This window comes from Fusarium flagelliforme, assembly GCF_020744385.1.
Source record: "Fusarium flagelliforme strain FIESC 12 MPI-CAGE-AA-0113 chromosome Unknown B0J16scaffold_8, whole genome shotgun sequence".
NCBI classification, from domain to species: Eukaryota; Fungi; Ascomycota; class Sordariomycetes; order Hypocreales; family Nectriaceae; genus Fusarium; species Fusarium flagelliforme.
The window spans coordinates 2,299,771-2,313,498 of NW_025763510.1; the positions used below are offsets into that span (position 1 = coordinate 2,299,771).

The following is a 13,728-nucleotide window of genomic DNA, read 5'->3' on the forward strand; positions in this document are numbered from 1 at the left end:
AAGGAATGTCAGTCAGGTCAAAGGCATCACAGGAAGGCTTTCCAAACGGTCAAGCCCCGGGGTTCCTCGCTCGGCATCTCAGGCCCTTATAGGGCGTGAGGGCATTAATCGGCAATCTCAAGGGATCGGGACTATTTCCAAAATAGATTGATGCCTGTGGCCCTGCGTAGGGTCTAAAGATGGAATCAGTTAACGTTTCCAAGATTTCAGAGTCATACTGACGATATGGTCGGTCTAGCGTCGGTTTCCATCGCCATGTTTGTTGATAGATACCAGTGTTTGTTGGGTGGGCATTTTCATTTGTAACTTGCATGAGTGCCTGGCCTTGCCTTGTAGCCCGGGTTAGAATCAGGGGTGCGGATAAGAAATTGATCCGGTATTCATTGATTCAACCTCACCCGAACCTAGCTGAAGCACTTTAGTCACCGATACCCTATAAACAACGGAGATAACTGTTGCATCGTGCTCTTGACTTCAAAACTCTTAAACCAGAGAGTCCTTAAACTAACAAGTCTGGGACGCCTCCGGGGAGGAAGACAGATATGAGGCCCTCGTAGTCGGCGCCTAGATGTTGTGAGTGAGTTTTGACATCTCCTTGTCTTTTCAATTTTACAAAACGAATCAGTTTCAAGAATGGAGAAAGATTTTTCCCGATCATAGGCTCTCATCAAAATAAGTTGCCATTTCTTGTCCTATTTGCATTTCACATGCATACATTCTGCAGTAATTGGACGCAATCAAGTGAGCACGATCGCCTTGGATACTATTGCCGACTGATCCAACCATTTCCCCTGGGACTTCATAAAGTACATGTTGTAGTTGGCGGTATATTTAAGGACATACTCGATGTCGCTCATTCACTCAAGCTTACTCTCCGGTCGTGGTAGTGCAGGGATCACGCATAGCTTGCCCCTTTCTGGCGTATGGTTGGAGTATCTACATCTCGTCATCGAATCTTTTCTGAAGAAGAGGTTTAGCAATAAGATCCAAGGCTAGGCGTAGGCTGGCTTTGCCTTGCCTAGGATGATATCTTCCTGTCGGCATCGGTCTTGTACAATTGCGGGAACTGCACTTCTAGTCTCGAAAATCACCTGACGGGCTACAGTTGAACATCTTGATAACAAAAGACGAGCTGATATCCTCATTAAGATCTCATTGTTAAATTACTCTCAGGAACTATGAGCAAGACATCCGACCCCAGTCAACCTTTTCCTCGATACCTTCGCATATTGCCATCCCGGATCACTTCCGTCCAGCCTCCGCACTAGAGCAACACAATTGCCTGAGACACTAACTCGAGTGTCTTGATCTCTTCCTCCGTTGCCTCCAGAAAGTAAGTGTTGAATCGTGTGTCGAACTCCAAGATCACTTCGTCACGGTTGGCCTCTCGTTTCGGCGCTACGTAGATAGCTGGTGAGATACAGGCATTGATGCTAGAGCCTTCGTCGGGTCGTAAAGACGGATCATCGAGCATCATGTTTCGCGCGTCCCAAGGGTCGTTCGGCTTGAAAAAGAAGAACCTCAGCCGGTTCATGTGCATCGTCAGGTCAAGCTTGAGTGCCAGAGCTTGAGAGAGGACACTTCGGAGGTGCAAGGTCGTTGTATCCACGTCGGATTCGGGGAAAAGCATGTCGAAATCGCCATCTGGGTCTTGATGCTGTCCTGGCTGGTCTTCTTTTGTCGATAAGAGGCCCTCCAAGCTTTTTGAGATCCTTTCTGCCAGATTGTTTGCAGTAGGTTCGATCATGGCTGTTTGCTTGTCGCGCGCGAGTTCCTTCAGGACGTGGTGATCTGCGTGGTGAAGATCCTCGGTTCCGTCTGCGAAATTATTAGCACCGGTCATTCTAGAATCGCCTCGATACTTACGTTGAACAACGATGTACTTGCGGTAGAAGTTGGTGTCTTGCGAGTGTACGTTGAAGATATGGGGGAAAACAGGCTCGAAGATCAGCTCGTTTACAGCCGCTGCGACAAGCCCTCTGAGCAGGCCCTCCTTCCGAAACTCTCGGTTGAAGACAGAATAAATGCATAGGCGTATGTTTCTCCCAAAGGTCCTCATTGCCCACGATTGCACTGATGGCCCAAAGCTTGATTCGAGCCAGGGCAGTTCGTCGCTTATCTCCTCGTTCGTAAGACCAAAGTCTCGTATAGCATTGCTCAGCGCGAGGATTCTGCGTCCAATATCACGCAGGGACAGTTCTTCAGTCTTTCTGTATCGTGACTTGTTCTCTCCTACCATTGCTCTTGTTGCTGCGAGATGTTGTTCAAGGTTATGTCGAACATTGGCGTCGGGTTTGCATCTCTGTAGAGATTTGAGTTCCCCCTCGAGTTCAGCTATCCTCTCACGCTGGGTTCTGATCTCCTCCTCGCATAGAGATCGTTTTCTTTTCTCCTCGAGAAGATCGAGGCGCAACGACTTGGGAGGGTAATCCAAGATTGAGCCAACCATATCGGGCTGGGTATGTATGTTGTTAACAGGGTCCTGTCGACAATTGTCTATTTGAGTCGCCTCATTGACACCATCCGATTCATCTCTGGCTGGCGTTGTGAAGGAGAAACGCCGGGGTTCCTTGTGCAACCACTTTGGCTGCAAATGAAGAGCGTCGAAACTATCATCCTCTTCGCGATCCGGATCGCCTGGGGTAGGGGGGCTAGCAGGGAGGTCAGGATTGGCAACAGCCGTGGCTCCCTGGGCCGTTTCAGTATCCAAGTCCACATCATGTCCTGGGTCGTGTGTACCGTTCGAAGCTGCATCATTGGCAACATCGATAGTTCCGTGAGAAGAGCCAGGTGTCGCGACGGTATGGGCTGGGCTATCAGGGCTTTCAGGTTCTTCTTCTTCCTGAGAGTCACCAATCGTAGCATCTCCAGTATTTCCCACTTGGTGAGGCTTTGTCGGGCTCGGGCGGACCTTCTAGCATCGGTTAATGGTTGGAGTGGAAGTATTCTTGGTGCGATTTACTTACTATGGTCACCAGACGACGTCGTGTCGGGGTAGTTTCGGTGGGCAGAGCCGAGCTTCCTGTGGTTGGCCTAATCTCGCGAACACGATCTCGTACACTCTGAATAACTTCCAAATCCAGATTCAAAGACTCGATTCCCACTGTAAGGAGACACGAGTATGGCTTGTGGGAATACTTACGCCGTTTATGTTTTACCCAGATGTCAAATGCCTTCTTCTTACTCCGCTTTATGCTGGTTCCCAGTTCTTGACTGAGCAGCAGTAATCCCTCTGTCCGAAAGTCCTTACCGCTCTCCACGCACCATTCAATGTACGCTAAAAGTATTATAACAGACTCATGGCTCCACGTGGCCGCTGCTCCTGCCCGGGGATTGACAAGAGGTCGAATCTCAAACTCGTCATGAGACGCAACTTCTTCTTCGGGTCCCACTTCGGTTTCGCTCTCAGTTTCGTATTGAGCTTCGGCATTGTCCTGAGTCTTAGGCATCAGAGTCCTGTATGTACCGGTTTCCTCAAATTCTTCTCTGTCCATGCTTGTTGTGATGCTCTTGTACGTGGTCGAAGCAGTGGCAAGGTCACCTGACGGCTGATCGGTTCGTATGGGCTGAAAGGAAGTGGGCAGATGCCGATAGATTGACAAGCTGATCAGAATAAAGATGAATTGTGAGAGAGAGTATGCAAGATCAAAAAGGCGTTTATCGTTTGCTGAGCGCCTGTTGTGCTCTCGGTGGTCGACCAGCTGATGTTTGTTCAAACGCAATCGAGGTGACGCTTGCGCTATGTTGTAGGTGAAAGTCTTTCCTTGACCTGCAGAGGAGTGAAAATAAAAGGGAAGATTGGATTAATTGACCTGCAGTTCAGAGAAGGTGGGAAATGGGAGCTTTAGAGTGGAGGTAAAGCATTGTACCTGCGCCTGCACTGGCAGTGCAGCCAGTGCCTGTCACTCCCTCACTACAATGCGGGTAATTAATTGCTTTGGGCAAGATACCTCTATATCTCTACTAGAAACTTCCATTGTTTACTCCTACCGTGCAGTAAATATCGTCGGGATCTGTACCCTCCCTTTCAGACTCATACACTTCTTCATCGTACGATCATCCTTTCTATCCCAACTGCATCTTGCATTCTCTACTGATACTTCTCTTCTGTATTCTTTCCGCTACCGTCCCTTCTTTCATATCCATTCCCTTTCTGCACTCGTATCACAAGCGTCCAGCATGCCTCCTCCTCATCGAAAACGCGGGCAGCTGGTCGTCGCGGTGGATTTCGGCACCACGAGCACCGCTGTTTCCTACGTTCTAGTTCCAGAAGGGACTCATCCTCAAGATGTCAGTCCTGATGCGATTGAGACGATAGAGAATTGGCCGACTTGTATCCAGTTGCGCTCTTCGGAGCCTATGCGGATGGAGGTGCCAACAGTCATCACGTATCCAACCGGTTGGGACTTCCAGTCTCGAGCTAACCCTTCTACCGATGATCCACCACTCATTTCCTCGTTCGATGACATGATGAGAGAGATGCGCAAGAGCCGTCGCGATTCTTTCGGGGGGATGGCCACCCATCCAGTCGCGCAGCCACGATGGGGGTATCAAGTACACAGAGACTTGGGTCTTGTTTCAACACATGATGACCCCTCCAAGCGTCCCGCTGTGAACTTCAAACCTCTCTTCGGTCTCGTCGAAAGTGAAAGAGAACTTCGAAGAGATGGCACCAACTCGCTCAGAGACCTTCATTCACGAACCCCCAACCGGCATAGGATTACCCTGAATGACTTGCACCTTCACGTCACTGTTGACTTCTTCATTTTTGTATTGCAGCATACGAAGAATGAGTTGGAAGCAAAGGACTTTGACATTACTGCGACGGAAGTGGTTGTTTGCGTTCTCGAGTCATGGAGCTCCAAGGTCCTACGCAAGATGCAAAGTTGTGTGACTGCAGCAATGAAGCATGTTCACTTCCCAGGCATAGACTCCAAAGATAACTCTATCGACAGAGTCTTCATGGTGACTGAACCAGAGGCTGCGGCGACATACATACTCACTGGGAGAGGGGACATTAGAGTATGTTCTCTCTATAGGTCTAAACCTTTACTAATACGTAGGTAATTTAGGAATCCGAGACGTTTATGCAGATTGATGCAGGTATAGTTCTACTCGAATATTTCCGTTCCGCTTACTGCTGATCATGCTCCAGGTGGGGGTACTGTTAATGGAAGTACTCACAAAGTTACCGCGCAAGCACCATTACGACTCGAGAAACTGGTCGTTGATCCTGACAGTATGCCTTGAAAGTATCGTGCACCTTTCAATGCTCGAGCTCACACAGTCACAGGCGACGCTTGTGGTTCAACTCAGCTGAACGCAGGCTTTCGAAAGCTTTTGCACCAGCTGCTTGACGATGAAACGTACTTGGAAGATGGCCAGACTACCATTCAAGGTATCATTGAAGGCTTTGTGTTCAAGGACTTCGAGTACGACATCAAAAGGTCCTTCAATCTCAGTGAACGGCCGGTTGGCTATCATCGAATCCACCTCAAGGGGCTGCGAAAAGGTGGGGGGCCAGACCTCAACGACAACGAGCTCGCAATCAGCCGGTGAGTTACACCTCTACTATTCCAAGATCATAGAATTGTCAAATACTGATGGGTGGACTCAGGGAGAGCATATATCACATTTTCATGGACGTTTTTAAACGAGCTGCGAAAGTAATGACAGATCAATTGGACAAAGCCCGCAGGAAGCGTATCTCAGTTGACGTTCGTCGCTCCAAGTCTTTGACAATCCATTTGAGCACTTCAAGTCGCATGCTAACACTCATCTACAGAAGGTCGTTGTCATCGGTGGTCTAGCATCAAACCCGTCATTTCTGGCATACATGCAGCAGAAGCTTGATATGTGGAACCACAAGAATCGATCCAAATGCAAGATTCAGGTACCAGACGAGATCAAAAGGTATGTCACAATCAGCTCTTCTCGAATTCCATGTTAGTAACAAGTTTCAAGGGGGGTGGTGATTAATGCTGTCGCTTCGGGTGCTGTCCTTCGTGCGTTGGACAAGCGGAATGGCCCCAGTCGCCAAGCGAGGTGCAGCTATGGTCTCCTACGTCTGGAGCCTCAAGACCCGGAAGGACGCAAAGGCCTAAGGAATGCATTCACGAAGGACAAGTGGCTACGTACTATTTACTGGGTCATTCAGAAGGTTTGACATTGGGCGTTCTACCATATACATCTGCTAACATGCATAGGGCTCTGAGATTGTACCATCCGATACCAAGATCTACGAAGCCATGACGCCGTTCCCAATCTATGACGGAAACTCTCGTAACAGGTTCCGGGGCCCCTATATCTGTCGGCAAGATATCTATCTCTCGGATACAGCCTACAAATGCCACCGGCATGAAGAAGATGAACACAACCAGGGTAAGTCAAAGCGACGCGAAGTCACGCAGGAAGACTAATTGTCTAACAGATGCCGAAAACCTCGGCTATCTCGAATTTGATGGGTCGCGATACTATGAGCAGGGTCGTTTCTTGACTAGGCAAGCAGGACAGAATCACGATGGTGTAGTGGTGACAGAGCCACATACGGAGTTCCATTGGCAGATTCACTTCGTCGTCAGTGGTCTCAATCTTACTTGTATGTTCCATCGCCTCCTCAGTTCAGTATAACCCAATACTGACCAGAAATAGGTTGTGCTGTCGTTGACGGCAATGTTGAGGCTGTCCTCAAGGTCAACATGGCGTCTGGATTTGATCCATCTACTGAATAACCCTATCAGCTTTTTCACTGTCCTCATATAGTCGAATCTATACATGAGGGCGAGTATCTGGGGCATTCGTTAGTCCATATGCCTTCTTTCTGGGGTCGAGCGATCTGCTTTGTTTTACTGGGGGTGTGTTGAGTATGAACTCATGTTCCGAGATCAGACAGCTGGGTGTACATAGTTGAAGGATCTCAAGGAGCTTTAGTGATCACAGGATTCCTGAACACTGCCTCTTGACCGACAGATGTTTGTCTAGTTTGCAGTCTCGGGGAGTGTAGGTATACAGGATGTTGCTTTTTTTACTATTGGTAGAACCAGGCTACTCTTTACCAAAGCCTGTATAATGGGTATCAATTAAGCATATTCCTCAAGCCCGTACTCAGCATCCATATCTGGATCATCCTCATCGTATCCTCCGTCGCCGCCAAATTCATCGTTTCCACCACCAAACTCTTCTCCGTCGTTATAATCCTGTGTTTCGTCATACTCTTCCTCTTCATACTCCTCTTCCTCTTGAGGCGCCTCGGCCTCATCCCCTGCGACGCTTTCATCGGGCGCCTCCACGGCATCGTCCCCTCGTGTGCTCCCCGCTTGGCTCGTCTTACGGCTTGTTGCTTCGGAGCCGGGGCCGCCGATGTTAGGCAGGTCGAAAATATTACGGATGGCGTCGTAGTTGATCCTCTTTGACCAGGCACGGTCCTTGGCGACATTGACAGCTGCTTCAGCGGCTGAGCTGGCAGGACTGGTCTGACCTTCACCCATTCGGGCGCGCTTGCGTCGCTTCCGTGTTTGCTTTGGTCGCTCGGCTTCAACCTTCTTCCGGAAGACCTTTTCTTGGTGTTTCCGTAGCCATTCCTTGTTCTGATTGACCCAGATCATCTCCTTGATCTGGGCTTCTTCGGGTGATAGTAGACAGTTGTTGACCTCGGGATCGTCGGCAAACTCGTCTTCTGTGACGTCTGCCGACATGGAGACTTCCTTTTGGGGGCGTTGTTGTAGAGCCCAGACTGTGTGGATTCGTGCTCGTTGCTCGGCAGTCGTGTAGGCCATTGCGTGTTCATAAGTCAATGGATCGTTGAAGATCTCTTCAATAACGCCCTCCAATTCTTGCTCGTCTTGCTCCCACTCCTCATTAATGGGCAGTTGGGGCTTGTCTCCTTTCCGGGTATTTGTGCTTTGAGATCCCCCATCCTCCGCCATCTCCTCTTCCAATGCATCTCCAAACTCTTCAACCAGTGTGTCGAGTGTTTGGACGTTGTTCTCTTCTTCATTTTCGTCACCTTCTTCGCCTTCCGCATTCTCGTTCAACCTGGTGACGAGTGATGGGTCTTTGGCGATCTTGGATGGTAGGGGTGGAATGATGAAGCCGTCATCATCACGACGGTACTCGACAACTGGCGCGTTGGAAAGATCGGCGCCGCCTTCTATTAGTCGCGGATCAATCTTGTCGGCCAGGTTGTCGTCTTCCTCCTCCTCCTCATCCTCGTCGGCGTCTCCATCGGTTGAAGGCCGCTTTCGCTTCTTGTTCTTGACGGCTAGTTGCTTTTTGTACTCGGCAGTCTGCTTATAAAATGATGGTGGATCATGTGAGCTTTCCAGGAAGTCCATCTTCAAGAAGTCCTCCACTGACATCTGACTGGATTCAGTGACCTTGAACTCTGATAGACGGTTCTGGATTGTGTGATTGGTGACTTTGACGATGTACACCACCTCGCGCACTGTTCGTCGGAAGTTGTGCATTCGCGCCGCCATGAGCAAACAGGCTCCGCAGATACCAGAAGGTCGACGACCCATGACCATCCAATCTCGACTCATTCGCTTGACCAAACGGACAGCATCTTCGGCAACCTTGGCGGTATCTTGGTGAAACTCCATCTTTGTCGCAAATCGCCAGATAAGATCCTCCGGGTACACAGGAATGAGACCATCGTTGCCAATTGGCACCACCTCATTGAGCTTCTTGAAGATTCGACCCAGTTTGAAGACGTTGAGTTGTACCAAATCCGCCAAATCGATAAGCATGACCTTGCAGGGCGGCTCTGCTCGGCATGCAGCATATAGACAGACAGCTGCAACACTGGCTAATGTGCGACCCTGAATGAAGTTTGCCATGGAGGCCAATTTGAAGACTTGTGTTCCTGCAGTGACCAGACTATCACTGACGTTAAGTTGTTGCGCATAACCCTGCATCAATCCCTTTGCCTCCCGAATGCTCTTCTCTCTGTCCTCCGATCCACCAACTCGTCGGAACGCGGGACCCATGCTGCGAACACCCGCCTGATCGGCGCCGATATAAGAACCGTGTACTACAGCAGCACCCGAAGAAGATTCTCCGAATGTGATTTCTGCCACGATATTACTGTCATCCGAAATACGACCACAGGTTTGACATGTGCCATCAACGACGTTCGGTTTGGGACAGGCTTTGTTGGGACATTGTGGGCGGTTCGGTCTCGCAAGTGCAGCATTTCGATTTACTGCAGCGACTCGTAAACTATTTGATTGGGCTGCTGAAGCGGCTGCTCGCCTTTCTTCTCGTTCGCGCATGGCTCGGACAGGATTGGGTTTTGCGAATCGCGGTTTGGCGGCAGGGCGCCCCGAAGGGCCCGATTTTGGTGGTGTAAGAAAGGACGACATTGTGTTAGATACTGTAAATATCGTGTAAGTGGGAGAAAATGTGTATAAGTCCTGCAGCAACCGACCTTCTGTACATCCCCCGGGCCGTCAAACCGGCCAATCTTCAGAGACTATATAAGCACTCCAAGATCGCGATATCGAGTTCTGCTGGGCAAAGCGCAGCTATACAAATCCAATAAGAAAAAAGATTATCGCGATAAGAAAATGCGTAGTGAGAAGGGTCGCGTTTGGTAGGAGGATACTGGCGAAGAAAATCGTGAGTTGAGAGAGAAGCGGGGTGTTTTTTGTGGAAGAGGAGCCTTTATGGTCAAGTGGGGAAGACTTTTCACTCGCGTAACAATGCCCGCACCAAAACTGAGTCAGAGCCAAGGCAGTGATGGTTCGAACACCAGCGCGACAGTTTTTGGGTGGTTTATCCGCGTCGACTATCTCTGTTTGAACGGTCTTTTCCCGTCTTCAAATCGCTTATTTCTTGCAAGACGGTTCTTTCTCTGAATGGAAGATACAGTGAAAAGGGAGAAAAGTCCTGAGAGTTAGTCTTTGTCCCGTTGATGGTCTCGTCGCATGGAATGGTTGGTGACGACCAAGTTCCGCAGTTTATCCGTCATCCATGGAAGCTTATTGCCATGCACGCCATGAAACCTTGGCCCAGCGACATTTGAACCTGGCTGCAGAAGACATGGGAGACGCAATCTGTCCGTCGGTCTTTATTGTTTTAAGCTATGCTTTTAGGCTATCTTTTTCGTCCTCTCAAGCTCAGGCTTACGGTTTATCCTATGCCTGCCTAGAGCCCAGCTTAACCAAACATACCGAGACAGAAGCACAGGGTAAGCTGGACGATTTGCAGCTGTAGGTTACTGGTCACGACAAAGATCTCAACAAGTATCATAACAGGTAGTCGCTTCATTAACCTGTTCTTAAATGGATCTCGATATCTTCTTTTGTTCCATAAAACTCACGCCATTGGCTGCATGCCCACTGCCTCTCTCTCCAACACAGGCTACCTAAGACAGCAAATGCCGTTCCAAAAGCAGTAACCAACCCAACTTCCCTCCCCACAGTAGCTTTTACCCGCGTTTTCAGCTTCCCTTCCCAAGCTCCACTACCTGTCAAAGAACCATGACAATTCCAGAATTAACCGTAGACAAAGGCTTTATTAAATACCCTTTTTACCAATAGCTTCAACATGCATGGCGGAGTCTCCGCTCATGTTGGTCCAATTACGTCAGGGTTGCCCCGCGGTTGAATGAAAGACATCGTTTCACAAGCACTATAAAGACATGACCTTGTCCCTGTACATGATCAATAGAATAATTCATCCTATACTTACCTACCGTTACTATTCGTGATATAAAATGGAAACTCCTTTTACTGTCAAAGCTAAGCCGGGCACTGATGTCTGGAAGCAGCCTCCTTCCACAGATGTCTTCACAGGTTGGTCCTCACTCCAACCCCTCACTCACACCAATTACCCTGCCATCAACAGCCTCATTGAGACGAACAAACCTCATCACAGACAACATTCATACTAACAAAAACAGCTCCCTTTCACCCTCATTCCATCGCTCCTCTAAAGCATTTCATCTCCGCAACAATCACCTTCCGCACAACCTACGTCCACCAATACGACCAGGCCTGTCTCCTCCTCACCTTCACCAAGCCCGCTACCCCAGACGCTCCCCGCAAATGGATCAAGACGGGCATCGAGCTTTACAACGAGCACCCGCGCTACTCAACCGTGACATGCGATTCATGGGCTGACTGGAGCGTTGAGGCGGTTGGACCTAACGATGAAGCTGGTGTCAAGAGTGGTGAGAAGAGCGTTACGATCAAGGCGATGAAGGTGGAGGATGCGCTAGGCGTGTGCCTCTGGATCTACAGGGTTGATGAGAATGGCGAGAAGACGCCGCTAAGACAGACGAATTGGGTGTATGGCGATAATGGTGGTGAGGGATGGGAGCTTGAGGTGTCGGCGGCTGTGGCTAGACCTGATCCTCATAAGAACATCAAGGAGGACCTCGAAGGTACATTTGAGAAGTTGGAGGTCGAATGGGAGAAGCCTACCGCCTAAGTATACAGACATCAACAGTTCAGCAAGTATTGACAATACACAAGACATCACATGGCAACGAAACATATAGTGAGGTGGCCGAATTTCTCATTACCTCGACCCTGGTGCAAAGCGCCAGGGAGGACCGTTCAACGATCCCAAGTTGTTAATAATCATCAAGATCGTAACTTCATTCTCATCGGCGACTTGCCGCTCCCAATAAACCATGCAAGAAGGATCTCCCAAAACATTCCATCTCCTCCAGCAAACAAAAAAACAGCATGGAAAGCAGCCCAAAAAAAAACAGGACGTGGTTCGAGGTATCAGTCTCGATGCGAACCAAAAGCAACCAAAGGGGGGAACGTGATCCCCAGTACTAGTCAAGGCTGGACGCATACGCAGTATGCAGAGTAAGATATTAAAGCCTTCCGTTCTCGAGGCGTTCCCCCTCGGTAGTGCAGAGTCCAGAGTAGGAGATGTTTTTGTATCCGTTTCGCGTTCCAGTAAGCATTGTTCAATCAAGAAAACACCTGTGCAAACGCGGAAGCCAAGAAAAACAGCCAACAAAACCAGAATAGATCCTTTTTTTTCTCTTCTTTTTCCGTGACGGTGCAAATGCAAGCTTTGTGCCAATTTCGGTGACATTTGCTCGCGGGTATAGAAACAGCAGTCAAGCGTTCCAATCCTTCCCAAATCTCCCCCCATTACAAAACTCTGGTGTTGAAACCAAAGACAGCCGGGTCTTCTTTCTAGTGGTAAACAAAACGCCAGAGTAGAGTGTGTAGAGGAAAGGAAATGTCCCAGTACCTGGGTGTGTGAATTGGGTATCAAAGCAGAGTTGTAAAATGACAAAACAAAACAAGAAACTCGCGATAGACGAAATCGCACAATAAAGGAGCAGAGGATGTGAGGGACTTCGTATGGCGTCGGATTAGATCCTCTCAGCTCGTGTATCATCAAAACTCGGTCGGCCAACCTCGCAGAAGGGGAGTCATGTAATAAAACAAAGCTCCTTAGGACGTCAATCTGATGATGGAGCATGAAAAGCACCGAACGCCGAATTCCAACTTTTCCATAAGCATCGCTTTTTTTTTGTGGTTTTCTGTACTTTCGCGGCTTTGGCGGTATTCTGTTTGTTATGTCCTCCAGCGATGATCAAACACACGAGGCATCTGGAGGCCTGTTCGGTGGGTTATACATGTGTGTGTTTGGCTTATCTTGAATCGCCTCAAACAGTCTTTGGCGTGCGAGCGTTGCTCACGTCAATGACGTCGTCGAGGTGATTACACATGGCCACAAACAGGTCGAAGAATAGCTTGCTGCCGCCCGCTTCCATCTCGGATTGCATGGTCCCGCTGCGCTTGAAGGTCTTGCGGCAGCGGATAATCAGGGCGAGGTAGTGAGCGCGCAGACGGCTGTCTGAGTCGGGTGTGTGGGCGTAGGCGTACTGAGCTGACCTTATAATGGTCCCGACATCGATGCCGGATTGCAGTCCCTGCTTGCGCAAGGCCAGACGCTTTAGCTCCTCAAGGCCATATCGGTCCGCGGCGCAGTAGACAACTGTGTCGCGGAGGATGGCCATGTCGAGACTCGACAGATAAATAGTGGCTTCAGACGTGTCGCCTGCGCGGCCACCTCCAGTTTCGGGGTTAGGTGAGGTGTGAGGTGTACGTGCCTGGTCCTCTAGCTCCCAAGAGTTGCGCTGCTTGTTGTGAAGCAGACGTGGGTAGTAATCACCCTTGTAGAGATATTCGAGGACGGCGGAGAACACCTCGGGTTCTTCGTCGGGAAGGGAGATTCTTTTGCTCTGTGCCTCGAAGTGGTTTCCGCGAAGGGCCGCTTCAAAGAAGGGCGACTGGCGGAGCACTTCCTCGTGTGCTGCAAAGAGCCGGCCATCTCGACCAACCGTCAGGGTGACGATGGGCGAGGGTGCAGGCGCGGCGGTGGGTGCGGACTTTTGCGGAATAGAGTCCTGCTCGTTGAGCGATCTTTGCAACTTCGACATCTTCGTTTGATCCCGGTGAGCGCCCGATCTCTTCAGTCTCGCAGCCTTGTCGACACGGCCGGGGTCTTGCGACCTAAACGAGCGCTTGAACATAGCTACGGTGTTTATCGGAGGAAATCGGTAAATAAAGAATGGACTCGTAACGGGAATTTCGATGAGATAGAAATGTGAGGAGAATAACGACTCCTGGTTTCTTGTGTATCGATTCGACTTGGCTAGAGAGTGACGAAAAGAGCGTAGAGATAGAGAGCAAAAGAGAAAGAAGAAATGAGAGTGACGCACAACAGAAAGATTGACAAAATGGGCCCGTG

General features: G+C 49.5%; 6 protein-coding genes across 6 annotated transcripts; 2 read left to right on the top strand and 4 right to left on the bottom strand.

Moving 5' to 3' along the window:
* Positions 1–1,235: 1,235 nt before the first annotated feature.
* On the bottom strand, positions 1,236–3,494 carry B0J16DRAFT_419122 (uncharacterized protein; the record flags this gene model as incomplete). The annotated part of the gene is made up of 3 exons (XM_046133804.1): positions 1,236–1,818; positions 1,867–2,914; positions 2,967–3,494. 3 exons carry the CDS (start codon positions 3,492–3,494, stop codon positions 1,265–1,267), a joined length of 2,130 nt encoding a protein of 709 aa, XP_045978210.1. The 3' UTR covers positions 1,236–1,264.
* A 563-nt stretch (positions 3,495–4,057) lies between these two features.
* On the top strand, positions 4,058–6,956 carry B0J16DRAFT_376455 (uncharacterized protein). The gene is made up of 10 exons (XM_046130765.1): positions 4,058–5,022; positions 5,073–5,103; positions 5,156–5,239; positions 5,294–5,555; positions 5,618–5,717; positions 5,786–5,913; positions 5,965–6,160; positions 6,207–6,381; positions 6,431–6,598; positions 6,652–6,956. The coding sequence occupies exons 1-10, from the start codon at positions 4,180–4,182 to the stop codon at positions 6,729–6,731; spliced, it is 2,067 nt and encodes a 688-aa protein (XP_045978211.1). The 5' UTR covers positions 4,058–4,179; the 3' UTR covers positions 6,732–6,956.
* Positions 6,939–9,694, bottom strand: B0J16DRAFT_198570 (uncharacterized protein). Its single transcript, XM_046122919.1, has 2 exons — positions 9,428–9,694; positions 6,939–9,373 (listed from the first exon to the last, which is right to left on the bottom strand). Exon 2 carries the CDS (start codon positions 9,360–9,362, stop codon positions 7,080–7,082), a length of 2,283 nt encoding a protein of 760 aa, XP_045978212.1. The 5' UTR covers positions 9,363–9,373; positions 9,428–9,694; the 3' UTR covers positions 6,939–7,079.
* A 946-nt stretch (positions 9,695–10,640) lies between these two features.
* B0J16DRAFT_351033 (uncharacterized protein) lies at positions 10,641–11,513 on the top strand. Its single transcript, XM_046129127.1, has 2 exons — positions 10,641–10,796; positions 10,904–11,513. Exons 1-2 carry the CDS (start codon positions 10,718–10,720, stop codon positions 11,431–11,433), a joined length of 609 nt encoding a protein of 202 aa, XP_045978213.1. The 5' UTR covers positions 10,641–10,717; the 3' UTR covers positions 11,434–11,513.
* Positions 11,302–12,546, bottom strand: B0J16DRAFT_198567 (uncharacterized protein). Its single transcript, XM_046122918.1, has 2 exons — positions 11,620–12,546; positions 11,302–11,534 (listed from the first exon to the last, which is right to left on the bottom strand). The coding sequence occupies exons 1-2, from the start codon at positions 12,451–12,453 to the stop codon at positions 11,481–11,483; spliced, it is 888 nt and encodes a 295-aa protein (XP_045978214.1). The 5' UTR covers positions 12,454–12,546; the 3' UTR covers positions 11,302–11,480.
* A 94-nt stretch (positions 12,547–12,640) lies between these two features.
* B0J16DRAFT_389759 (uncharacterized protein) lies at positions 12,641–13,510 on the bottom strand (the record flags this gene model as incomplete). Its single annotated transcript, XM_046131833.1, has 1 exon — positions 12,641–13,510. The coding sequence occupies one exon, from the start codon at positions 13,508–13,510 to the stop codon at positions 12,641–12,643; it is 870 nt and encodes a 289-aa protein (XP_045978215.1).
* Between the last annotated feature and the right edge of the window lie 218 nt (positions 13,511–13,728).

What these genes read in the sequence shown, in the direction of transcription:
- B0J16DRAFT_376455 (XM_046130765.1), top strand. Translation starts at nt 4,180, where the DNA reads ATGCCTCCTCCTCATCGAAAACGCGGGCAGCTGGTCGTCGCGGTGGAT. An exon ending in CTGGGAGAGGGGACATTAGA is followed by an intron (nt 5,023 to 5,072) that starts GTATGTTCTCTC and finishes TAGGTAATTTAG; the next exon opens with GAATCCGAGACGTTTATGCA. An exon ending in TTTACTGGGTCATTCAGAAG is followed by an intron (nt 6,161 to 6,206) that starts GTTTGACATTGG and finishes TAACATGCATAG; the next exon opens with GGCTCTGAGATTGTACCATC.
- B0J16DRAFT_198570 (XM_046122919.1), bottom strand. Translation starts at nt 9,362, where the DNA reads ATGTCGTCCTTTCTTACACCACCAAAATCGGGCCCTTCGGGGCGCCCT.
- B0J16DRAFT_351033 (XM_046129127.1), top strand. Translation starts at nt 10,718, where the DNA reads ATGGAAACTCCTTTTACTGTCAAAGCTAAGCCGGGCACTGATGTCTGG. An exon ending in TTCCACAGATGTCTTCACAG is followed by an intron (nt 10,797 to 10,903) that starts GTTGGTCCTCAC and finishes TAACAAAAACAG; the next exon opens with CTCCCTTTCACCCTCATTCC.
- B0J16DRAFT_198567 (XM_046122918.1), bottom strand. Translation starts at nt 12,453, where the DNA reads ATGCTCCATCATCAGATTGACGTCCTAAGGAGCTTTGTTTTATTACAT. An exon ending in TGGTTTATTGGGAGCGGCAA is followed by an intron (nt 11,535 to 11,619) that starts GTCGCCGATGAG and finishes GCTTTGCACCAG; the next exon opens with GGTCGAGGTAATGAGAAATT.